The sequence below is a fragment of the Eriocheir sinensis genome, chromosome 9 (genome assembly GCF_024679095.1).
Source record: "Eriocheir sinensis breed Jianghai 21 chromosome 9, ASM2467909v1, whole genome shotgun sequence".
In the NCBI taxonomy this organism is placed as follows: Eukaryota; Metazoa; Arthropoda; class Malacostraca; order Decapoda; family Varunidae; genus Eriocheir; species Eriocheir sinensis.
In genome coordinates this window covers 11,651,677-11,679,057 of record NC_066517.1, presented here as the reverse complement: position 1 = coordinate 11,679,057, position 27,381 = coordinate 11,651,677, and the positions used below count along the sequence as shown (strand labels likewise).

Sequence of the window (27,381 nt, the reverse complement as noted above, 5' to 3'; positions counted from 1 at the left end):
CCTTGGGGAATACTTGTGCCTCATTTTGAAGGTCTCTTTGAAAGAAGTAGCTGTTGATAGTAATGATTCATACGTGGTGTTGTACACGTTTGTGATGAGAAAAAAAAAAAAAAAGACCAATTAAAACTCTGATACCATACATATCCTTAGTGCGGCTTACTTTCAAATGTGTGACACTGGAAAATGCTTGTGTCTAAGTTTTAGAACTTTAGGGAGAAGTTTCTCTGACAGTAATAATTCATGTGTGATATTTTATAAGTATGATATTGAGATAAAAAAAAAGACAACCATAAATCTTTATATTTTAGTCCCCGCTAACAGCATGCACTGTATAAAAATAATTCAGTTGACATAACACTAAGTAAATTTAATTGTGATTACTGATACTGTACAGGCCCACCACTTTCTAATTGTAAATGCATATCAAAATGAACCCCAAGAAATAATGAGTTTGGTAAATGCCCACACCATGACCAGCAGCATACTGATGCAAGGTTATTTAAGGAGTTAATTTCACATCTTAAATATTTAAGTGATATTGAGAGCACTTACACCAACATAGAGCCTAATCATTTATAATAGTGAGCAGATAGTTATATATGGTAATTATTCTGTACTGTTATGTTCATTGAACTACAGCCATCTACCAACTCTCATCCTTTCTTCAGTTAACTAACTCATAGTATACAGTAGCACCATATGTGTCTAAGCTTGTGATTGCAAGTATAATATTTATCATAAGGACTTAATAAGTGGTTAACTGCTCCATGTGGATTCTTGGCACATCAAAGCACAAGATCCATTTTTTTGAGGTCAATTTTATTACCGATCCATTCCCTAGCCCCCCAACTCAAAGCCTTGAGAACATGCCGCCGGCTGCCACGAAGGACTCCCCAGTGATGTAGGAAGCGTCGTCGCTGCACAGGAAGGCCACCACGCCGGCCATCTCCTTGGGCTCGGCAATCCTGCAGAGCAATGTGCATTAATGGGTGGCTGGCATCAAAGTTGTTTACTGGTAGCAAAATAGTTTGGTTAATCACTTAGTGCAGACAAGTCTAAAATTTATTAGAAACAAATAAAAAGCATGTAATGACACTGGTAGTTGAGGGCAAGGCATTAGTGGTCTGTCACACAAGTTGGAAGTGTGGGACATAGGCACCTACAAGTAATATCAGTTTCATGTGTAATAAAAGGGAAAGAGGAAAGCTCACCTGCCCAAAGGAACCATTTCAACTGTTTTCTCCAATGCCATGGGATTATTTACAATCTGAAAGTCAACAACAAATTAGATATAATAGTATAAGTTTATGCAAGAGAAATATTCAAAACAGCCAGAGAAATTTACTATTACTAATGCAGCTTGAACAAACATTAACATATTTAAACATTTATCAATCAATCAATAAAAAGGGACATATGCTATGGATGCAATACTTCTACCACACCATTCCAGGCATTCCCCCAAGGAAGTCTCCATGAAGGGCCCTTCCCATTTCAAGTAATTCATGGCAGGAACCATCAACCTGCTCAAGCCACAAGCTCTATGGTAGTCCCTTGACCACCTCCACATAAGATTTTCTCTTCAGGTACAACATGGTGAGCAGGGTTGACTTCTGGGTAGCATGCCACTTGTCCATATAGCCAGAGTTGACATTCACAGACTCCTGAGACAGGACTCCAGATCCAACCTGCAGATTCTTCAGCAGCCTCATCACCAATATTCTCACCCCTGCCGTGAGTCTCGCTGCACAGGGCCACCATGCATGGCTCTAGTCACTAGAGCCATGCATGGTGGGTGCCCAGCCCCATGGGTCTGTGAGGGAACATGGCTGCTAATGGGTCAACCTGGGCAGCCAGCAGCCCCAAGGATGCCCGCTGTGACTAGTGATGTGCTGCCACATCTGCAGCACATTGCAATGACCAAATGTGCCACTGCCCAAAGACTGAACACCAAGACCATGAGATGGAGACAATCTTGAGCCAGGCTGACAGGTGCAGAGGGCCTCTCTACCAGCCATTACATGCCTCATGCCGGCTCTCCAGAGCTAATTATGTCTTGCTGCACCACCTGAGGTTGGGATGCAGGACATTGGCAGGCTTCAGGACAAATTTTAAGCCAGAAAATGCAATCACTGCAACTCCTAAACCCATTGACCACTTAGCCACTACCTGCTGACATGCCTCACAGTGAAGGGACTCAGGCAGGATACACCAAGCAAGCCACAAGAAGTGGAAGCCCAGGCCATCCATGTTACTGGACAGGCACTGGGTGACTTTCAGCAGTTAATGGAGGTGATGCGAACTGCCCAACACCATGATGATAACAACTGATGCACCTACCATGAACGGCAGCAAATGACACGCCCCACCCGTCAAGTTGAGGGCTGTATGTGAGGAACACTTCCAGTGACAGGCTTGAGGCCCACTCATCTTTATTTGCCATGTAAATACTGATGCAAATAGACAAATAGAATAGATAGATAGATATTCTTCATATGATTTGAATGCTTTCAAGAGGGGAGTTTCAAGGTACCCCTCCAACCTAAATTGATCATCCTTCCTGCATTTTCTTCTATATTTTTTTTTACAGGAGCAGCAGATAGCAGTCTTTCTTGTTATCTATTTGTTAAATAAAAATAAATCATTGGCTCATTTTAACTCACAGCACTTGAGAACTTGGTCTTGACAATGCCTGGAGCAACACAGTTCACCCTGATGTTGTCTGGTGCCAGCTGCTGGGCCACAGCCTTGCTCAGCCCCAGCAAGGCTGTTTTGCTCACACTGTAAGCTCCAAGCAGCTGTGAGGAAAAAGGAAATGTGGTGATTAGCAATATTAAAGCATAGACTTCACAACTAGTTGACGGGAAATCCCTTCAGTCTTGGCGCGCTGGATTGTTATGCGACTTTCACAACTCAAACACACTCTGTTTTCTTACTCAATTTAAGTGGAAACAGGACGAATCTTCAAGTTTTAGTGCATACAAGCAGGCAGGAGTGTCTCTAGAGTGATTTGGTCGAGGATTCAAGGTAACTTATATAAAATAGCACCATGCGTGCACTTTAAACGTTGTGTAAAAATGGCAAATTTAGTAACTTTAGGTTGAAATCTTTACGTAAAATGAATGATAACTGTAGGATAGTGAAGTCCACAGTTTTACGAAACAAGAAATGTACGTTTAGTTAGTGCCTACATGGCAACTCAGCTCAGTTCCCTAACTTTTAGGTCCTGCCTCTGTTTACGCTCCAAGTAAAGGACCTACAGTTATTCATCGTCTCTGTACCCTTCCCCACAACTGCAAGGATCCAGAGGACGATACAAGAAGACACAGAAGGCAGTGGATCGAGTGGAAGTGACGGAGGAGACACAAGATATGAGGACGCCAGGAGTAAACTGTGGAGGAGCCGGCCATCAGTGCAGTGACTCAGTGTTGTGTGCAGTGCAGTGGTGTGTTCAGTGCAGTGTGGTAGTGAGGGCTGTTCACTACGCCCCACGGGTCGGTATGTGTGCATGGGAAGGCCAACTCTGACCCGACTGAGCACTCTTTGCGCCAACTACTGGACGGCGTGCAGAACTTCATGGTGAGCAACAGGTTGGCCCAGCGCCTGCATTTGCTGAAGCTCGCCGGGTTCTTCGGGACGTGCAGGCCGACCTGGACCGGGCCAAGGCAGAGGAGAAGGAGGACGACGAGGTGATCTTGGCCCAGCTTGCCAGGGAGCTGGCCGACGACCAGCCGGACCCGCCGACGGACGAGTTGCTCGCCGCGGTCAGCAACCACGCCGGCTACCTGGCCAGGAAGGTCCAGGCCAACTCCTCTGTGGCCGAGTGCTGCAAGCAGGAGCTTGCCCAGCAGGAGGAGATGAAGATTACCGTGGAGCTCGAGAGGGCGACCCGCCCTCTGTGATGTTCGACGCCCTGGTCGAGCTGGTCGACAGGGAGAGCTGGAGACGGGCGGGCGGTCCTGAAGCGGCCATCTCTCCCAATGGCCCACATGGCGGGACTCCTGATGTGCAGGGAGGACAAGAAGGAGCGCAGGTTGAGGTTCCTCTCCCTTGCCATGCGCCACAGGGACGGGTTCAGGCACCTCCTGGAGTTCCTGGCGGCCTCAGACCCGACCTTGCAGGGGTACAGGTGCCAGGAGGGCACAACCTGGCCAACACCATCTTGCCGCATCAGCAGGTCCCTCTTCAACTGTTTCGGTGCTAATTTCTCCAAGGACGTGACCTCAGAAGCGAGGAAGAACAAGGCCTTGAAGCAGCCGACCGGCAGGAAGAGGAGCAGTATCGAGGAGGGCAGGAAGGAGACGGCGAGGAACAGGGATGTGTACAAGTCCAGGAAACTGACCGGGGCCCTCATAGGCCAAAAGGCTAAAGTGATTGTTCAGGGACGAGGGCCAGATAGCAATAGTGACATCGAATTCAACCAAAATAAGTTGTGATTGTATATAGAAAATGAATATTTTGCTTTTGTTGAGTAAAATTAAGATGTTTCTGCATGCTTTCCTCAAGTATTAAGTTTCTAATGTGAAAATTAAGTGATTTATTAGATGTTAAAACTTACGTAAAATTGCACTAAATAAAAAATAAATAAGTAGCTATTTCGGGCAAAACTTATAAGATATGCTAAATATTGCTATTGATTCTGAAAATATAAGTGATTATCTCTGCATTTGGTGATGTTTGTGCATCTAGCGTAAAATCTGAGGATTTTATAGCCTTTTTAAGTTTTGTTATACTTATATAAAAAACAATTAATCGGGATTTTATTAGGGAACGACTTTGAATTTTTTGATACCGCTGCTCATGGAGACTCATATATGCCTAAGGGAGGTGCCTGTTTTAGTTTCAGGTCGCTAGCTGCTTTGGTTTTGAAAATATTTAAATTTTAAATTTTGAAAATCTTCCGCCAAGAGATTGTGAAGTCTATGATTAAAGGAACAACTTATAGAAGCATTCAAGATTTATTTCCTGATTTGTTGTATAGAGTACTTGTTCAGAGTATGAGTTCTGTGGAAGAATAAAGATCACTGACATTCTCTTCTAACAATCCACAACCTTACTGTGCTATATAATTTGACTATATGAATTACATGCAGTTAGATAAGGCAGCTCAGGTTTGTCTTTGTACCTCCATTGGCTGATATCCAGCGATGGAGGAGACATAGACAATGGCCCCACCCTTGCGCTTCTGTATATGGGGCACAGCCAACTGGGAGAGCTGCAGGGCATTCTTCACGTTCACCTCAAAGATCTTGTCCCACGCCTCTTCGGAACACTGAGAAGAAGAGACACAAAGCATTTTATTATGGAATTTAGACATACGGCAGAGATCTGAGGAATTTTGAAAAAGTATTTGGTACACATTAGTTTTTATAAGGTACCTTGGACATACAACAAGAAAAGTTAAAATATTTGGTATGTAATGGTCAGATACCAGTAAGATATATGGAAAAGACACACCGTAAGAAAGGTGTTTATATGTAACAAAGAGGAATGAGAGAGTACAGAGAAAGAGGATGACATGCTTGGAGGATACTGATGGAAATGCTGTAATCATTCAGTTTGAGGGAGTTCTAGAATTGAATAAGGCACAAGGCATAAAAGGAATGAGAAAACTATTAGACTGATCAAAAGCTCCTTATTATACGGAGAACTTTTCCACCAAATGTATTTCTCTCTATTCTTCATTCTCTTTGCAACTGATTCACCGGCTTAAAGTAAAGACAATATTTGCGTGTATGTGACTTGGACATATAAAAAGTGAATGAAAGATAAAATACAAAAACTAGGGTACCAAATGATCAGATTGTAAGGAATACGGGGAATGCAGAGCAATAAATAAGAATGAAAGGACAAGGCAAGTGGGTAGGGAAAACTGTTAGACAATATTCAGAAACACCCTAACATGTAACTGGGGCATAAAGGAAGTAAATGTAGAAAATAAAAAAGGAGGGTAAGCTACCTCTCTTTTTTTTTGTTTCCTCCATTTTCATCTTCTGCATCCCAGCCAGTTCCTTATTCTTCTACTTTATTTTATTCTTCTATCCTTTATCTTATTTTCCATATGTCTTCCACTCTCTATCCCCTTCCCAATCCCCTTCTTGGGGTGAATGAGGTGCAGGATGAAGATGCAGACTGGTTCCCCATGACTCACTTCCAGCACTCCGCCCATTGTTGGGTTGACGGCGGCGTTGGAGACCAGGATGTCCAGTCCTCCGAACTTCTCCACAGTCTGCCGAGGTAAAGAGTATAGTAGCATGTGAATGGACGGCTGATACGTTCACAGGTAAAGCGCAGGAAATCCCTTACTGCCGATGAGGGTTTTGCATTAAGACAACCATAGACAACTCTTTAAAACCAAATCTTATTAACAATAGTAATAGAAGCATCGGGTTATCAATGTAAAATTATGAAATATTCTTGTTCACTAAAATTCAGCAGATATTACTTTCTTACACCTGACTAATTATGCATTAGGTTTGTATTCTGAAATAAAAAATGCAACTTATTTGAGAGATGAGACTATTTTTCTTACAGTAAAGTGCATTTTCAGCATACAAATTGGAGACTATTCAACTACAAACCAAAATACTTCCTTGAATATTAGTGACAATTTTTTAATTTAACCCCCTGACTGCGGATTTCCTACAAGAAGACATCACCAAGCAACAGGAATGGAACAAAAAGTGGCTGCTACAATTCACTGAAGAAAAATGTAAACTCCTGCACCTTGGGAGGGGATATCCAGCTTACCAATACCACATGGGTAACACTCCATTATCCACCACAGAGGCAGAGAAAGACTTAGGTATATATATATATATATATATATATAGATCTATATATATATATATATATATATATATATAGATATATATATATAGATTATATATATATATATATATATATATATATATATATATATATATATATATATATATATATATATATATATATATATATATATATATATATATATATATATATATATATATATATATATATATATATATATATATATATATATATATATATATATATATATATATATATATATATATGTATGTATATATATATATATATATATATATATATATATATATATATATATATATATTTAGTTTATATTTTTATGTAATGGTACAAAAATTTATTAACAATTTTTTAAAGTTTTAGTATATTGCATTTCACAGCAGACTAGTCAGTAGTAGAATAATACTTAAAAATAATCATAAGAATATAAGAAAGTAAAATATTAAATTGGTAAAATATATAGGCAGGACTATCAGTTCGTCATCTGACATTTCAGAAATATGGGCGTCGAAATCTTTTAGGGACAAGTGAGGTCAGATGGTGATCCAAGGTGTGTCCTTTTGTGCGTGTGTATGTGTGTGTGTGTGTGTGTGTGTGTGTGTGTGTGTGTGTTTCACATTCGGAACATACCACAATTTTAGTAAATCAAATATCATTTTAACAGCTTTTGTGTATACAGTAACTTAGTGATCAATGTGGATTCTACAAAACATACATATAAACATATAAAACAAACAAATATAAATAAAATAAAATAAAATTATTAAATAAATAATGAATAAAAACCACGAAACATAGAAATGGTGAAATGATATGCTGGTGCAGATGTACTCTTCACTCCTGTATCTTTCCCCTGAAGATGTAATACACGAAAGCGCTCGGGATTCTCGTGTTTCCTTGACTTCCTCAGTGGTTACCTGCAAATATTTACAAATCACGCGCTACCAAGTGATTGTGTTGCATATATATATATATATATATATATATATATATATATATATATATATATATATATATATATATATATATATATATATATATATATATATATATATATATATATATATATATATATATATATATATATATATATATATATATATATATATATATATATATATATATATATATATATATATATATATATATATATATATATATATATATATATATATATATATATATATATATATATATATATATATATATATATATATATATATATATATATATATATATATATATATATATTACCAGGCTACCAGTGCAAGCCAAATCCGTGCCAATCGCAGCGGTCAGGTTAATCACAACTCTGGATCTTGGGTGCAACAGTATTTCTCAAGCCCTTATTTGGTTCTAACCTTGTCGATGAGTGTCTGTCGGTCCTGGCCCTTCGAGACGTGACACGGCACGCCCATCACAGTACACCCCAGGCCCTGCAGCTCCTCCACGGCCCGCTGCACATTGGCAGCCTTCCTGCTGCTCACCACCACCTGGGCACCCTCCTCCCCAAGGCGCTGGGCGATGGCCAACCCGATACTGGGGAGTGAAAGCAACACATCATAATCTAGCATCCCGAGACTTACTGGGTGAATTTATTTTTTAACTATTTAACTATTACTGTTATTGAGATCCATGAAGGGGAATCAAGGGAGAATAAAAAACTGATATAGACCCAAAAAGTTCCCTTAATGAGCAAATGACGATATGAAAACTAAAAGAGACACTTGACAGTAAAGTACAGAGAGGAGTAAAGTAAGGGAGTGACAGAAGCAATACATATACCTAATGAGTTTACAGATTATAGGCTAAACAGCGAACAGGTTAATTACACATGACAGGCAAATAAGGGTGTGTTGCAGTGTGCAGGTTAATGACACACGAGAGATGAATTAGGATGTCGCAGTTTATAGGTTGATTACACATGACAGACAAATTACATGATACATAGGCATGACACAACCTCACTCTGGAAAACCTTCAATACCTATCATCATTTAAAGCTATATAATCATCCACTTTGTTCAGTATTTCCATAGCAGTTAAGTTTCCTGCCTGACATTACTTCCATTTTATAATCTAGCATACCGAATTTGAGTGGCAATTTAATTTTCTTAAGGCGGAAAGCTGAAATTATGCACCTTTTCCTTCATTCCTTCCTTCTCAATCTTCTTTTTCCTCTTCTTCCTTCTTTCCTTTTTTGCTACCTCAGGTCTCATTACTTGTCATCATTACTCAGCTGACACATTTCACCTGTTTGATAAGTAGCATTATTGGGTGAACTTATAGACCTTTTATGCAATTCTTCCTCAACATCCTTCCTTATTCTGTTCTGCTACCTGGGTTACCATTACCTAGAACAATTATATCAAGCAAGCAAGCATCCTTATCTCATCTCTACATATCTCCATCCTCACACATTATGCACTTTTTCCTCAATCTTCCTTTATTCCCTTCCTAATTCTAGCCTGCTACCTGGGTTATCATTGCCTGACATCATTACTCAGCACAACAGATAGCAGGCAGTAACCAAGGACTCTAGACATAGTTAAAAGCATCATTCAGCATCCTCATCTCACCTTGTTGCTACCCCATGTGCACAAGTTAGGGCAATATGAGATATACGAAATAGGGATAGAAAGGGGCAGCTGAAATCTGTAGGTATGCCAGTCTGTAGGGATTTGTATATAACTGAGTAAGTATAAGACAATTAAGTAAAAAAGACTGAGTTGTGTACCTTGCACAGATCACTTTATATTGATGGGTGTAATAATTATTGTTTAGACTATTAGGTGTATGCTGTGATTAATAGAATACTGAGGTTAGAATTTAATCAAACTTGTAAGGAATGGGACCAAGGGATACATGTAGGACAGATTTGAAACTAGGCAAAGAATCCAGTGCAACCACCTTGTCAGGTAACGAATTCCACAGATTGATATGTCGCATCAAAAAGAAACGTTTTCTGGCTTCAAGGGAACTGTGTGGTTGAAATATTTTGAACCAATGACTTCTGAAGCCCAGTGAGGGAGCCAAAATAAAAATATCTTCAGGACTAATACCACACTCTCCATGAAATATCTTCCAGTATTTTATTATATCTGCACGGAGCAAGCACCCCTGCATTGAGTACAAATCTAAAGCTTGTAGACGTTCAGCATAAGTTAATTCAGCTAATCCATCAATATGACAAGTCCAGGACCGCTGCACTGACTCAAGTAGGTTGTAATCACCTATATATCCAGTATTCCATACACAGGAGGCATACTCAAGCAAAGGTCATATATGAGATATAAACAAAGTCATCATGAACTTATGAGACCTACACAGGGTACATTTTAGAAAATTAGCAGATAGACCTGATGCTGTATTAACAATGGACCTGATATGTTGGTGAAATCTGAGAGATGTATCAACTAAAACACCTAGATTCTTATGGCTAGTTACCATGGAGATTGGTTGTCCAAGAAGGTAGTAACTGGATAAAGTACCTATGTGCTGCCAATCAACAGACCCATGCTGGAACCTCAAGACAGCACATTTGTCCTTATTCATGTCAAGGCCCCAAGAACTGGCTACAGTACATATGCTGTTAATATCATTTTGAATGGATGAGGTACCTAGGTCCAATGAGAGTGGGGAGGAGGCACAAACATTCATGTATAACTATAAATCATCAGCAAAGATTTGCAATTATTGACTTTATATGAGGGTAAGTAGTTAACATATAGTAAAAAGAGAAGTGGTCCCAGAACCGAACCCTGAGGTACTCCGCTAGTGACATTTCTGGTACTACTATGAACCCCTGAGATGGAAACATACATTCTTCTTCTCAACAGGAAAGAACTAATCCAGCTTAGCAATAAACCCTTTATGCCTATATTTTCTAGTTTCTGTATCAACACAGCATGATTAACAACATCAAACACCTTGGAAAAATCAAACAGGACCACATCCACCACAAAACTGCTGTCAAGTCTGGATGTAACAAAATCATATGCTAACAGCAGTTGGTCGTCAACAGTCCTTCCACGCCTAAATCCAAATTGATCGGGTGAGAATATTGCATTAGTCTCTAGATATTCGTATATATGTTCTGCCACTATTCTTTCCAAAGTTTTGCAACATACAGATGTGAGGCTTATGGGCCTATAATTTAGAGGGACAGAACGTGAGCCTTTCTTAAATATAGGGACAACTTCTGAAACTTTCCACTGGGAGGGCAATGATCCTGAGTTTATACTTGCTTTAAATATTTTTAAGATTGGGTAGGCTAGAGATGGGCATGACTGAAGTAACAAGGGGTGCAGTCCATCAGGTCCCATGCTAGTACCAGAATCCAGTTGATCTGATCTCACAGAAACATCCTGAAGGGTGAAATTAACTGAGTCAATAAAACTATCACAAGTCTGATGAGGAGAGGGATCCAAGGTTCCTGATTTGAATACCGAGGCAAAACTGTCTACAAAAATTTCTGCCATAGTGCCACACTTTTCAAGCAGTGAGCTGTCATGCAGTTTCAGAGGACCAACTGAAGGAGCACCAACCTTTTTACTTCTAAGATAGTTGTGAAAGATTTGGGGTTGTCTTTAATGTTATCAATAAGGGCAATCTCATGTTCAATTTGAGGATGAATGAAAAAAAATTTGTAGCGGTAGTTCTCTTTGTTGAAAGCATTCAAGGCCATGTTAGTTTCTGGGGCACGTCGACCGAATAAGTTTCTGCACATCTTGTAATGCTGCCAGGCTGATCTTCTGTTTCTCTTCAAAATAACAGGAGGGTTAGGAACTTTAAGGAAAGCGACTGATTTGGAGCGCAGGGGTATGTATGCATTGATCAGGGGAGTAAGGATGTCTATAAGTCTAGTACTAGTGGATCATACCATCAGGAGACAGATAACAGAACTCATAGTCCCAGTCGATACTCAAGATATATTCTTTTACACTACTGTATCTCCCCTTGAACCAAGCACACTTGTTAATAAGGGAGTCGTTTTCAGTACTGGGGTCCAACATAAAGTAGTAATTGAATAAAACTGGAATATGCCCACAACCAGGAAGAGGGCACAGAAGTTGGAGACTTCCTATTCGATCCTCCTCAGTAGAAAGCACAAGGTCTAATATGTTACCAGAGAACAAACAGGCTGGGAATTTGACCCATTGGTGCAGTCCTATAGTATTCAAACAGTCCGTGAACAGCAAAGTAGATGGGTCATAATCCATGAACAGAGCATTCTAATCACTCCACCTAATACTGGACAGGTTGAAGTCACCCAATATCAACACTTCTTTGTTGGTACAAAAATCTTTCATGAAGTTTATTAGATTAAGGTTGTCATCTTGGGAGTTGGAGGAAGGACGATAAACGACTAATATGTAACAATTAAGGGTTACCAAGTGAACAGCATGGACATAGGACAGTTAATCTCCAAAGAAATAAAAGATAGATCCTTTTTAATGTATAATCCTACACCATGCTTCCTCACGTCACCCATCACATCAGTACAAGCTCAGGGATGGTACCCATTGATAGACAAGTCAGGAATACTAGAAAGTAACCATGGCTCGGTGATGGCTAGCACACTAATATTATGGTCCACTAGTAAACGAGATATTATATTTACCTTATTTACTAAACTATTAAGTTTGCACAGGCAGATTCTAATACTTAAGAACTTATTAACTACATCCTTTCATTAACTAATTTATACCTATCACTCAAGATATTTACATGTCTAAAGGGCCAGTGCCTACCCCTGCCTGTGACCCACCAGAGATAACAACCGTGTGGCTAGTGAGTCCCTTCTCTCTAGCTCCCTTCAAGACTGGGTAACCTTTCTCAATCTTCCTGTATTCCCTTCCTGATTCTAGTCTGCCACCTGGGTTATCATCACTCAACACTACGTAAGATAATTAGATGATAGGCTGTAATGAAGGAGTTTAGATGTTATTAGTTTGTTCAGCATCTTCATCTCGTCCTGCAGCTTCCTTACCCATCCGTGGAGGCTGTCACGATGGCCACCTTGCCTGCCAGTCTTCCCCCCTGCATGGCTGCCGTGGATGCTGTCCTTACGCTAGTGCTGAAGAAGGGACGCCAGGGCAGCCTCGTGTATCTAATCATCTTCCTTGCTGGGTGGACTTTGATTACATGAGTTTGGTTTTACGTCTGGCGGCTCGTAATGGTCTCTGTCTTCCTCTTCTTCTTCTTGGGTGTGATCAGCTGGATAGCCCAAACTGTCTTACCTTATCCTACTCTATAATTATTCAATGCTAGGAAAATCTTTCGGCCGGTATATCTTCTATCAAAAAAAATATAACTAAAAGAAAGAGTACAGAATTATCCCTCGGCCAGTCACAGAAGAAGGTAGTGATTCTATTTTTCTCCCTGATTGATTGACAGTATTGTTGCAGGTAAACAACAAGGGAGAAAGGAGGAACATATATACCATCCCAACCCCCAGGCAGGGCAGAATGTGATGATACAGCTGGTAATACATTTGTAGGCAGCACCATGAAACTAAAAAGACACAATGGTAGGAATGAATGCACAACAAGGGAGGGGGGCTCGGCCGGCCTAACCCTGGACAATAAGAAAATAAAATGTGGGGACGGAGAAATACATTGCCCAAGCACTAGATGAGAATGAATACAGAGCTAGAGGAAATAGGCCTAAAAGTAGAATACTGCAAAAATCACAGCCTTGTATAGCATGGCAGTATTTCAGGCTGCCACACACTGCATCACCACCTTGGTGCAAACTGAGGGTGTTCTTTGAGGATAGCAGGGAGGACATCATGGTTCAGGAGCCAACAAATCGTTTGGGGCAGGTCAAGGCAGTCCCGTGGTTTAAACTTAGCTTCTCGTCCCTTCCTTCTTTCTTTTAACCTTTTTTCTTCACTGATTTCTTATTACTTTTTTCATCACTTTCTTATGGCTTATTTCTTGCCTCTTAATTAGAAAATAATGGCTAGTATATGGGTGAAGAAATGTGGGGGCATATATCAGATCATCTTCCTCGCTATTTTAACTATGATCATGAGTTTACTATTCCTTTTGCTTTTATTTTCCTATAGATCTTGCACATTTTATATTATTTTCGTATCTTAGGCTGGGTAGGGACAATATATAGGCTACGTGGTTGGCATATTGAAGGTGTGGCCTCATGCTAAGGCTGGATTCACACGAGCCACTTTTTAGTGGTCAGTGGCCGCCACAAAATAATGGTCAAAATAGAACACACACATCTCAATGGGTGCATGCACACGGGGCACTATTTTGTGGTCGCCACAAAACAGTGGCGAGTTGTGGCGGGCGGAGCCATTTTCCGCCCACGCCGCTGTGGCGGCCACAGTGGCCAGCGATAGATACCGTTGTTTCAAATGGCAGCGTGTACACGAGCCACTATGGGTGGCCACCACCCTGCCACCCGCCGCTTTCCCTCTGTCTTGACACTTGAACACCTGAATTTCAACTGTCATAATGATGTATAAGTATGACCTTCACGCATAACTTGTGTTCAGGATATAATGGATAAGCTCTTATTTGCTTTCAGATCTAATGTTTCATTTCGTTTCACAGTTTTGCATATTAATTGATTCTGGTATGGATTTATTACTGAATGTGGTAGTTTTATTTACCCTGAAGTAGAAAGGGGAAAATGTTATGTAACCGCAAAGACTGCTGAATTATGTCAATAAATTACATCTAATGTGACTTAATATTCTTCATGTTCTGTATTCATTCCCATCTAGTGCTTGGGCAATGTTCTCCGTCCCCACATTTTATTGTCTTATTGTCCAGGGGGAGGTACCGCCCCCCCCCCCCCCCTTGTTGTGCTTTCCTTCCTACCATTGTATCTTTAGTTTCATGGTGCTACCTACACATGTACGTATTAATCGTTGTATAATCACACTCTGTCCTGCCTGGGGGTTGGGATGGCATGTTCCTCCCTTCTCCCTTGTTGTTTACCTGCAACAATAAACTATCAATCAATCAATCAGTCATGTATTAAAATTACCGCAAGTCTCTCTTCTACTGGCACACACTTCCTCATGTTGATGTCCTGCCGTGTTAAACGTGGACCAATTATTGTCATAAAATGATTAAAACTATCCTGTGACCGCCTGAAGTAGTAAAAAAATTATCGTGTTCTTTTAGCTCTGTAAATAATGTGTGGAATGCTACACGTAGTAGTCTGTTGCTAAGTATATATGGGGTGAACCCATGGCAGTACTTTCTTCAGCGCTTTTTGCCAAGAGAGCACAGACAGCTGCTGCCTCTACGAGATCCATAACGCCACGTATTGACCTCATTAGTGGCCGCCACCGAGTGGCTCGTGTGCATGGCACCTATCCCACCACTTTTCGTGGCGACCATTTTTTGTGGTTGCCACTTTTTGTGGCGGCCACTGACCACTAAAAGTGGCTCGTGTGAATCCAGCCTAAGGCTGTATACAAGGCTTTAAACATGGCTAAACCAAGGTATACAAACGTTCTCCTTATTCTGCCCACTATTCTATTTGCCTCGTTGACTTTTCAGCAGTGTACCCTCATAGAATCACACCTTTTTATTTTACATTAGGCCTTATTTCTTGCCTTATGGTTGTAATATAATGAAAAGTATATGAGTGTGGGAGTAAATATCTAATCATATTCATGGCTGTGTTAACTCTAGCAATGATTTTAGGATTTGTTTATTGCTTTCACGTCTGGCAGCGAGGGGACGGTCATCAGCTGAATGACCCAAAGTGTCTTACCGCATCGTATCTTATGCCTCATTCCTCATGTTTTTCCTTATAATCGGAATATAATGAATATTATATGGGTAAAGAAATGTAGGAGTGTATATATATATATATATATATATATATATATATATATATATATATATATATATATATATATATATATATATATATATATATATGATTGATTGATTGAAAGTTTATTGTTGCAAGTAAAACAACAAAGGAGAAGGGAGGAGCATGCCATCCCAACCCCCAGGCAGTACAGAGTGTGATTATACAACTAAGGATACATGTGTAAGTAGCACCAGGAAACTAAAAAGATACAATGGTTGGGGACAAGTGCTAAAAAAAATAAAGGCCTTGATTTAGGCAAGGGAGCAGACATATGGGACTGTACATATGGACTACAATCCAGGGGCAAATGCAGGATATTCACTAAGCACAGCTGAAAGAACATTATTGTTAATGAACCAGCCCACCAACCCAGGCAGGTCCCAGTGGCCCTGTGGGCGGTAGGCACTAATAGCTGAATATTGCAGGGCATAGTGTTTGAGCGTGTGACCCCCTGGCCTGGCACACAAGCGGCAAGGTACAGGGTCAGCCCCTCTGACCTCCCAGTAATATCTATAGCCCAGCCTCAGCCGCATCACCACCAGATCATAGGATGCACTAAGCCTACCATAAGTGTGGGTGCAGATACTTGATACCTGGGCATAGTGAATGCTGGAGGACTACCATCCTGACACCTCAAGGCAAGCTGATTGGTAACAGACTCACTAGCAAGGGATTTAAGTCTATTCTTAACATAATTATAGGTGTATTCAACACCTGGGTGTACATTGAGATCATCAGAGGCAGCACGAGCAAGTCTGTCTGCCTTTTCATTATGGGGCAGCCCAACATGTGAGGGCACCCAGATGAAGTGTGCAGTAGCACCACAGCGCTCCAGCAGGCTAAGGGCACTAAGGCACTTATTGACTATATCACAGTCAGATGGAGAGGAGGACGGAAGTGCATACAAGGCACATTGACTATCAACAAACAGGTACACATCTTTCCCGAGAGCTACAGTGATATGGAGGGCTTCATATATGGCATAGAGTTTTGCCCTTGTGGAAGACAGATGATCAGGAAGCCTCTTAGAAACCTCAGTGTCAGTGTATTCAGAGGGGGTGGCATAGTCCCTAATAAATAATCCACAACCAGTCTTGGTGCCATTGACAGATCCATCACAAAACACATGGACAGCCTGGGTGCAGGGATATGCAGACAATTTGATCAGAAAACGGTCCTGCAGGACTTGAGAAAGCCAAGAATCTTTAGGTTTATCTAATTTTTCTATATTAACACTGACTCTATGAGGTTTCCAAGAGGGATAACAAGGGCTGCTAATGAGGGCAAGCCACGGTTCAAGGACACCAAGGTCAGATAAGAGCTTGTGGAGCTTTCTAAGCTACGATTTGGCTGGAATGTTAGGGGTGGGCTGAAAGTTACCAAGAGCCTGCCTAAGCTGAGTGTCCCCGTGACAAATCATGCGGCAGACTGTGCGGCAAGTAATTTCCTGAATTCTGCAGACAACACTGGGCGGTTCCAACTCAGCTCGGAGGACTTCAAGCTTTGCCGTCCTGGGACAACCCAGAATAATCCGCATTGCCTCATTTTGTATGAGCTCCAAGGGCTTCAGCTGAGAGGGGCTACAACGCACCAGAACTGGTGCAGCATAATCAATCAGAGACAGAATGACAGAGAGATAGAACATCCTAAGAATGGGAATTCCTGCTCCAAGACCCCTGTTTGCTAATACACGTAACGGGGCAAGGCGAGGTAGACAGAGATTGCGTACATAGTCAACGCAATGAGTATACTTCTTAAAACTAAGTTGCACTCCTAAATACTTGTAATATTGTACTCGGCCTAAGGCGACAGTATTAAAGCTCGGTGGAAAAAAAAAAAAAAAAATATATATATATATATATATATATATATATATATATATATATATATATATATATATATATATATATATATATATAATAAATTACATCCCTTTTTTAACTATGATCATAATTTCAGAGGATACGTCTTTTCCTTTTACGTCTGGCAGCGCGTAATGGTCATCCTCTGCGGTGTCCAAAGTGTCTTACCTCATCATATCTTATGCCTTATTCATCATGTTTTGCCTTATAATCGGAATAGAATGAAGAATATATGGGTAAATAAATGTAGGGGTATATATATATATAATCATCTCCATTCCTTTGTTAACTATAATCATGATTTCAGAGGATACTTTTTCTTTTACGTCTGGCAGCGCGTAATGGTCATCCTCTGCGGTGTCCAAGGTGTCGTACCTATCATTTGTGTAATATATCAAGAGCAATTCGATAAAGAAATAAGGGAGTATGATAGTATGACAGGCAAAAAAAAATAGCATGCCAGTTATAATACGCGGGTTCATTGACATTTGGAGGAAAGGGAGAACGAGGCCGAGGGGTGAACAGGAAACAGAAACATAGAATAAGAAAATAAATAAAAAAGGTTTGGGTGGAATGCAAGATAGTGGAAAGATGAGATAGACAGTGCAGTGCAAGGTGAAGGACTGGACAAGTGGAAGAATGAGAAGGAAGGAAAATATCGGCTGTTACAAGGAGAATGAGGCTCCAAAGTATGAGGAATGGTATGAGGGAAGATTGGGAGGTGATCTTTTCCGAACTAGAGCACAAGCTGTGTATGGATGTGGATGCAAATAACTAGATGGTCTGGAAGAAAATACAATGATGTAGGTGTTTTTGCCTGAGATGGAACTGAAAATGAATATGTATCGCAAATCCCATTATATATTGCCTGGGGTTTGGAATGGCATGTTCCTCCCTTCCCCTTTGTTATGTACTTTTGCAACAGTAAACTATCAATCAATCATGTGTCTTGAGAGGACTGGAAGAAATGGAACAGAATGGCTGCTGCTTAGACTGAGTGAATTAAGAGAAGAATGAACGAGTGTTTGAAACAGTGAAAGAGTCCATGGAAGGATTGTGGCATGCAAGATGTAAGGAATAGCATATTGTTGCGCTGGAAGCTTCACCCGGCCACCATAGGCCTCTAGAAGGCTCCGGGAAAAGCGAGCAGGGGGGCGGGGAACAAGGCGAGCCGTCCGCGCCCCGTGGGGCGCGGCCAGACGCCAGGCGGGAAGTGTTGCCAACTCGCATATATTTTTGCTACATGTTCTTGTATGATCTAAAATATACTGTAACATTCTAGACTGTACTGTTCTGGATATATATAGGAGAAGAGGGCGAGAGAGCCCCAGCCCCAGTCATAGTAAGCTAGTGGTAAGTGAAGAGTCAGAGTGAAGTGTACTACTAAGGAAGAATATTAAACTACAGAAGCTGTGCAAAGTGTTTACATATCTCCCTCCTACGGAGTCTAATGACGGCGACACGGAACCCAAGTAACACGTCCGGTATAACAATATCTTGTTTCATGAAGAGTACTGTATGATCTGTCTCTTTTATTATTATTATTATATGAATCAAGGAAGGTGACCCGCCGGAAAGCACGAATGCTATAAGCCAAAAGGCCCAGCGGGCGACACTTCACCGATATCGGGAAATACAGAATAAAGGAGAGAGCAAAGAATAGGAAGATGGTGAAAAATCTAGTAGGTAGCGAGCTAAGAGAGAAGCACGGCATTCACATGTATTTTAAATGTTTCACAATTACTAGAATTAATAATCACATTGGGAAGTGTATTCCACAGTTTGACGGTCGCTGGGATGAAACACCGGGAAAATTGTGATGTATTACATCGGTCGACAGACAAAGAACGGTCATTTATAAGGGCCACTTTCACAGTCACTTCGTTTGTTTTGATCGTTACCAATGGTGGCGATCGACGCTATAGTTTTCCACGTGAAACTGGCCTGTGGGATAGTGGCGGCTGCAGAGGTAGCGAAAGGTGTTGAGAGTGTGGGGCAAGGTGCGGGGCTAGGCTAACCCCGCAGCCGCCACTACCCCATTGACGATAACAGCCATTGGTAACGATCAAAACAAACAAAATGACTGTGAAAGCGGCCCTTAGCCCCAAGGAGTGTCGTGTAGCATGCGATGGTTGTGAGAGAGCAGGCAGACGACGGTGCAATGGGTGGTCGATATTAGACATAATTTTGAAAAAATAAGACAATGATCCCACCAAGCGACGATGCCGAAGATTAATCTCGAGATTCGGAAGAAGAAATTTAATCTGGTTGAACACTCTATCCAACAGCTTTAAGTGAGACTCAGCTGCAGAAATCCAAACGGAATGACAGTACTCGAAACGAGGCAGTATGAAAGAGTGAAAGCATTTTTTTTACAACATCATCAGAGGAATAAGGTTGACTGCACTTACGCAACAAGCCAACTTTTTTTTGTGAGACTGCCGACGCAAGTGAACGCAGGTGCAACTCAAAAGTGAGTTTGGGATCAAGAGTCACTCCGAGCAACTTCAGTGAGGAACAATTAGGGATCGGTATTCCACTGACCGCAATATTAGGGTGAGGAGGAGAGGGAGTCCTTGACCTGCTAAAGAGCCAAACTGTGGGATTTACTCGGGTTCAGATTCATACCCCACCGACCACACCAAGACGGAATCCTAAACACATCGCGAGTGAGAACATTGGCAATTCTCTGTCTATCCTGAGGGGAAGGAATTACTGCATATATAGAAGTATCGTCAGCATATGCAACCATATAAGACTCGATTGCACACCACATGTCAAATGTATAAATAATAAAAAGAAGGGGTCTCAGGACACTACCTTGGGGAACTCCAGATATAACTGGACTAAAAGAACTGTAACAGCCATCAACAGTCACACGTTGCCTTCTCTCAGTTAGAAACTCGGAAAGAACTTGAAGGAAGCGGCCTCCAATTCCAAGAGATCTGACTTTAAACAAAAGGGCCTTGTGGTTAGGAGGAGGTAGGAAGACACCTACCGAACGGGCGTGAGCTACTCCCGGTGAGGATATATGGGAAGCGAGGAGGGTGTTGAAGCCCTTCAAAGACCCTCCCCATGTCCTCATTAACCGTTTCCCCTTTTGTCTCATCAACACCAGAGAGCAGTTCAGCATGCTCTCTAAAGACAGTTCCTCTCTCTTTCTACACCACACTACATTCACACAACACACACACCTTTTCCCAAAATTCAAAATTCAAAATGGCGAAAAACAACACTGCCTCGGAGTCCCCGCCTGGGGGGGGGACCATAAATTCCCCCAGGGAGGACTCCCCTTCTGGCTGCCGACTTGAGAGGTGTCCTGATAACTCCTCGAACCTCCTCCTTATCAATTTTTGCAACATTCGTGGTCTTCGTTCTAATTTTCATTCTGTGGAACACCATCTCTCCTCCTCTAAACCTCATCTTCTCTTCCTCACCGAAACACAGGTTTCTGAGGCTACTGACAGCAACCTCTACTCTGTTCCCTCCTACTATCTCTATCCTAAATTTCAATCCAAAGCTGGATGTTGCGCCTACGTGCACAACGACATCACTTGCTCTCGTGCCCACGGCCTAGACTCTTCTGAATTTTCCACCATCTGGCTAAGACTTCATTGTCATTCTATTGCTAAATACATCTGTGCTGTTTATCTCTCACCTAACTCTACTAACTATGTAAAATTCTTTGACTATTTGAATTCTAAAGTGGAGCACATCTTGACTCACTCTCCCTTCGCTGAAATCTCCATCTTGGGAGATTTCAATGTTCACCACCAGCTTTGGCTTTCATCCTCTTTCACTGACCAGCCTGGTGAACAAGCCTACAACTTTGCTCTCCTCAACGACCTAGAGCAGTTGGTTCAGCACCCTACACGTATTCCCGACCGTCTTGGAGACAGGCCCAACATTCTAGACCTCTTCCTTACCTCTAATCCTTCTGCTTACTCTGTCAAACTGTTCTCTCCGTTGGGCTCCTCCGATCATAACCTTATTTCTGTTTCCTGTCCTATCGCTCCTGTACATCCTCTGGACCCACCGAAGAGGCGATGCTTCTGGCATTTTGCTTCAGCTCGGTGGGACGACCTGAGGATGTACTTTTCCTATTTCCCGTGGAATGATTACTGCTTCCAGGAGAGAGACCCCTCTGTGTGTGCCCAGCGCATCTCAGAGGTGATTGTCTCTGGAATGGAGGCATACATTCCACGTTCTTTCTCTACTCCTCATGCTGAAAAGCCTTGGTTTAACCACGCTTGTTCTCGTGCTATTAAAGATAGAGAGGCAGCTTACAAAAGGTTCCAGAGCCTTCGAACTCCCGCTAACTATTACCTTTACATTTCAGCCCGGAATCGTGCCAAATCTATTCTCCGACTTACCAAAACTTCTTTTATCAATAGAAAATGTCAACACCTTGCTTCTTCTAATTCTTCCCGTGACTTCTGGCATCTAGCCAAAAATATCTCCTCTAATTTCACTTCTTCCTCTTTCCCTCCTCTCCTTAACCCTGACGGCAGCACTGCCGTCTCATCTGTCTCTAAGGCTGAACTCTTCGCTCAAACATTCTGTAAGAACTCCACCTTGGACGATTCTGGGCATATTCCTCCTACTCATCCCCCCTCTGACTCCTTTATGCCTGTTGTTAAGATTCTTCCAAATGATGTTTTCTATGCCTTCTCTGGCCTCAACTCTCAGAAGGCTTATGGACCTGATGGAGTGCCTCCTATTGTCCTTAAAAACTGTGCTTCCGTGCTGACACCCTGCCTGGTCAAACTCTTTCGTCTCTGCCTATCAACATCTACCTTTCCTTCCTGCTGGAAGTATGCCTTTGTACAGCCTGTGCCTAAGAAGGGTGACCGTTCCAATCCCTCAAACTACCGCCCTATAGCTTTACTTTCCTGTCTATCTAAAGCTTTTGAATCAATCCTTAACCCGAAGATTCAAAAGCACCTTTCCACTTCTAACCTTTTACCTAATTGCCAGTATGGGTTCCGCAAGGGGGGTTCTACTGGCGATCTTCTTGCTCTCTTAACTGACTCTTGGTCATCCTCTCTTAGCCGTTTCGGTGAAACTTTCTCTGTTGCGCTAGACATATCGAAAGCCTTCGATAGAGTCTGGCACAAGTCTTTGCTTTCTAAACTGCAATCTTTCGGATTCTATCCCTCTCTCTGTTCCTTTATCTCCAGTTTCCTTTCCGGCCGTTCTATCTCTGCGGTGGTAGACGGTCACTGTTCTTCCCCTAAACCTATCAACAGTGGTGTTCCACAGGGCTCTGTCCTGTCACCCACTCTGTTCTTGTTATTCATCAATGGTCTTCTTTCCATAACAAACTGTCCTGTCCACTCATACCCCGACGACTCCACTCTGCATTATTCAACTTCTTTCAATAGAAGACCCTCTCAACAGGAAGTACACAACTCCAGACTGGAGGCTGCAGAACGCTTAACCTCAGACCTTGCTATCATTTCCGATTCGGGCAGAAGGAACCTTGTGTCCTTCAATGCCTCAAAAACTCAATTTCTCCACCTATCAACTCGACACAATCTTCCAAACACCTATCCCCTATTCTTCGACAACATTCAGCTATCACCATCTTCAACACTAAACATCCACGGTCTATCCTTTACTCAAAATCTTAACCGGCAACTCCACATCTCTCTCTCGCTAAATCAGCTTCCTCGAGGTTGGGCGTTCTGTATCGTCTCCGCCAGTTCTTCTTCCCAGCGCAGTTGCTATCCATATACAGGGGCCTTGTCCGTCCTCGTATGGAGTATGCATCTCACGTGTGGGGGGGCTCCACTCACACAGCTCTTCTGGACAGAGTGGAGTCGAAGGCTCTTCGTCTCATCAGCTCTTCTCCTCCTACTGATAGTCTTTTACCTTTTAAATTCCGTCGCGATGTTGCCTCTCTTTCTATCTTCTATCGATATTTCCACGCTGACTGCTCTTCTGAACTTGCTAACTGCATGCCTCCCCCCCTCCCGCGGCCCCGCTGCACACGACTTTCTACTCATGCTCATCCCTATACTGTCCAAACTCCTTATGCAAGAGTTAACCAGCATCTTCACTCTTTCATCCCTCACGCTGGTAAACTCTGGAACAATCTTCCTTCATCTGTATTTCCTCCTGCCTACGACTTGAACTCTTTCAAGAGAAGGGTATCAGGACACCTTTCCTACCGAAATTGAGCTCTCTTTCGGCCACCTCTTCTGATTCTTTTTTAGGAGCAGTGAGTAGCGGGCTTTTTTTTTTTATTATTGTTTCCTTTTTTGTGTGCCCTTGAGCTGCCTCCTTTGCTGTAAAAAAAAAAAAAAAAACGATCAAATGCGGAGCTAAAATCGAGTGAAATTAGTCTAGCTTCATAACCAGCATCAAGAGCAACTTGTACGTCATGAGTTATGCAGATAAGAGCGTCGGAGGTGCTGAGACCTTTTCTAAACCCAAACTGACTAGAAGGTGATAATTTGCTGCCTAAAAAACGAGTGAAACGCTTGGCAAGCAAGCGCTCAAAGATCTTAGACAAGACCGGGGTTATGGAGATGGGTCTGTAATCACCGGGGTGAATAGTGGGAGAGGATCCCTTAGGTATCGGGGTAACATTAGCAGTACGCCAACATACTACTGGAAAAGAACCCTTACGTAACAGGGCTCTAACAATTAATCTAATGCCAGTTTTGGAGCCAATAGAGACGCTGTCTTTTTGTAATACAGAGGCAAGAATCTCAAAGGATCACAACCGCCGAATGAGTCCAAGTCATTGAGGTATCTTAATAATTCTGATGACTTAAAGGCAACAGCGCTTAGTTTTACATTCTGGGGTCAGGACGGAGGCAGGTCCAATACTTCATTACATTGTTTTGAATTAAAAGTAGAAGCCAAAAGATTAACTTTATCCCTCGAACTATGGCAGATTCAACCATCTGTGCAGGACAGAGGAGGCAGGCTTGAATCCACACCAAAGAAGGACTGCTTAAGAGCTGACCACCATGAATGTGGCTGGGAGGTCCCAATCAGAACATTTTTAAGGTGTTCATTGTACTCATCCTCAGCATTAGAATATACTATACGCTGGGCTGCAGAACGGAGACTAACATAATTCTCCCAAGTCTCGTGTGAGCGCAGTCGAGACCATTCACAGTAGTCAACTTGCTTTTCACGCTGGGCTCGTTTGCAGTCATCATTAAACCAGGCTTTGTCCTTACGACGACTACGAATAATTTTAGAGGGAATTTTTCTTTCGCTTATCTCAACTAACACACTGTTAAGGGCATCGACTGGACTATCAGCCCGAAAAACCTCGCGCCGGACAATGTTACTACAATCGGCAATGACACCAGCCCAGTTGGCATGTGGCTTCACGTATACTTTGCGCGAGAGTGGCTCATCTGGAATTGAAAAAGAGGTTTGAATATTAATAGACAAGCCAGAGTGGTCGGTACTGCCAAGGGGAGGGACTACCTGTACAGACACTGCTGAGGGGGCATCGGTTAGAGGAAGATCTAGGCAATTACCCAAAGTGTGAGCTGGACTTTGAACAAGTTGGTCACAACCGGCGAGATTAGTGAAGTCCAGGGCAGCGCGACCGTGTTGATTAGTTGGTGAAATTGAATTTAACCATGGCTGATGATGTGCATTAAGATCACCGACAAAGATAAAAGAAGATTTTCGATCTGATTCTTGAATTGAAGCCATAGAATTTAACATACAGTCATAGATACTATCATCAAGGTCAGGGTTGCGATAGAGGGAGAAAATATAATAGCTGTTAAAACGGCTACAAATTTTCACTAGCATCATTTCATGACAGCCGCATTCAAATTTGGAAATGCGCGAAGCGCTACATGATGGACGTAAGTGTATGCACATTCCCCGAGCTCTAGGGATGGAGTCACGTCTCAGTATAAAAGACTTCAGGAACTGCCATTATAAAAACCTGACTTGGGAAACATCTCAAGACTAAGATCATTATTATTATTATTATTACTTTAAGCTGTGATGCTGCAAAGGTCTATAGAGCGTTGAATGTCCACTATAATGTCAAGCTGTGATGTCTGCTTAACGAAAACATTGTTCATGGCGAAAAATCAGATGCATCAGTTAGGTTGTTTAGCTAGGAAGAAGAGCTATGAGGATGCTGAGAAGAAGAGAGACGAAGATGCTGAAAAGAGGAGAGATGAAGATACTGGGGAGAGAAGAGATAAGGATGCTGGGAAGAGGACAAATGAAGATGCGGGGAAGAGGAGAAATGAGGATGCTGGGAAGAAGAGAGATGAAGATGCTGGAATGAGGAGATATGATGAAGCTGGGAAGAGGAGAGATGATGATGTTGGGAAGAGGAGAGATGGAGATGCTGGGAAGAGGAGAGATGAAGATGCTTGGAAGAGGAGAGATGAAGATGCCTGGAAGAGGAGAGATGAGGATGCTGGGAAGAAGAGAGATGAGGATGCTGGGAAGAGGAGAGATGGAGATACTGGGAAGAAGAGAGATGAAGATGCTGGAAAGAGGAGAAATGAAGATGATGAAGATAGTTGTGAGGATGCAAAGGCTCATAAAGTGACGAATATCCACTATAATATGAAACTGTGAAGTCTTCTGTACTAGATATTTTTTTCCAGGAAGGGAGGCAACTCAGAGGTAAAAAAACTACAAAAACAGCCACAAAATAAGCCCGCTAGACACTGCTCCGTTAATCCAAGGAAAAAAGGAGAGGTCAGTTTCGAGACGAGAGGATGAAATGTTGCTCATGGCGTAGTAAGGTGTAGATACCTGTTATGATAAAGGAGAGAGCTGTGACGCCTGTTCAGAGGATGACGTGGCTGATGCTTATATATTTATTTATTTAGTTAGTTTACAGCAAGGAAGGAAACTCAAGGGCAAAAACAAAATCAAAAACAGCAAAACAAAACCCGTCAGACGCTGTTCATGTGGTTGGTGGGGTCAAGGCAAGGGAGGAGAGGGGAGATCATGGAAACTATCGATCATAATTATTTTCTTAACATTTCGTCGCCCAAGCACACATCTGACATAAAAAAATCAGACCACACAGACCCCATGGTTCAGACTAGGTGATCTGTCCTTAAACCTAAGTGATTCTACATTAATCAGATGGCTCCAAAATTTTGCATTTCTACTCTAGGTAACATTAAGTTGAAGGAAGTGTCGGTCGAACTTATTTTTAAAGGAGTCAATCGAGTTACACTGGACCACTGAAGGTGGGAACTTATTCCATTCTCGCACTACAACGTGGATGAAGAAATATTTGGTGCAGTCTGAATTTACTTGTCTACATTTAAGTTTTGTGCCATTATTCCTCGTTCCCAAAGTGTCATCGATCATAAACAATTTTGATTTGTCCACATTCGTAAATCCATTAAGTATTTTAAAATATTCGATCAGTTTTCCTCGGAGGCGACGTTTCTCAAGAGAGAACATGTTAAGGGTGGAAAGCCTCTCATCGTAGGGTTTGTTGCGCAAGAAAGGGATCATTTTCGTTGCCCGACGTTGAACACCTTCTAATTTAGCAATGTCCTTTGCATGGTGGAGAGACCAAAACTGTACCGCATGTTCCCAGTGGGGTCTGACTAAAATATTGTAGAGCGGAAGTATTACTTCTTTATTTTTGAATAAAAAGATTATTTTAATGAAGCCCAACATTCTGTTCGCTTTATTAGCTGCATCGATACATTGCTGTGAAAATTTGAGGTTTGACGTGATTTTGACCCCCAGGTCCATGACGCATTGAATGCTTTTGAGTTTGACGTCTCGCATTTCGTAATCGAACTTTTTATTTCTTGTTCCAGCTTGAAGGACTTTTCACTTATCTATATTAAACGGCATCTCCCATCTATCAGACCAA

At 41.8% G+C, this 27,381-nt stretch overlaps 1 protein-coding gene across 2 annotated transcripts in view; it reads right to left on the bottom strand.

Moving 5' to 3' along the window:
- Positions 1-290: 290 nt before the first annotated feature.
- LOC126995923 (dehydrogenase/reductase SDR family member 4-like) overlaps positions 291-27,381 on the bottom strand; it is a 35,404-nt gene continuing 8,313 nt past the window's right edge. The window contains exons 1-7 of one of the 2 annotated variants that reach the window (XM_050855823.1): positions 12,803-13,008; positions 8,172-8,349; positions 6,152-6,229; positions 5,126-5,272; positions 2,664-2,798; positions 1,212-1,267; positions 291-965 (exon numbers count right to left, since the gene is read on the bottom strand). In XM_050855823.1, coding sequence (XP_050711780.1) covers positions 851-965; positions 1,212-1,267; positions 2,664-2,798; positions 5,126-5,272; positions 6,152-6,229; positions 8,172-8,349; positions 12,803-12,930 — 837 coding nt within the window. In that variant the 5' untranslated portion in view covers positions 12,931-13,008 and the 3' untranslated portion in view covers positions 291-850. Of the gene's footprint in view, positions 966-1,211; positions 1,268-2,663; positions 2,799-5,125; positions 5,273-6,151; positions 6,230-8,171; positions 8,350-12,802; positions 13,009-27,381 lie in introns of those variants that run through there. The other variant, XM_050855824.1, reaches the window with a different exon arrangement.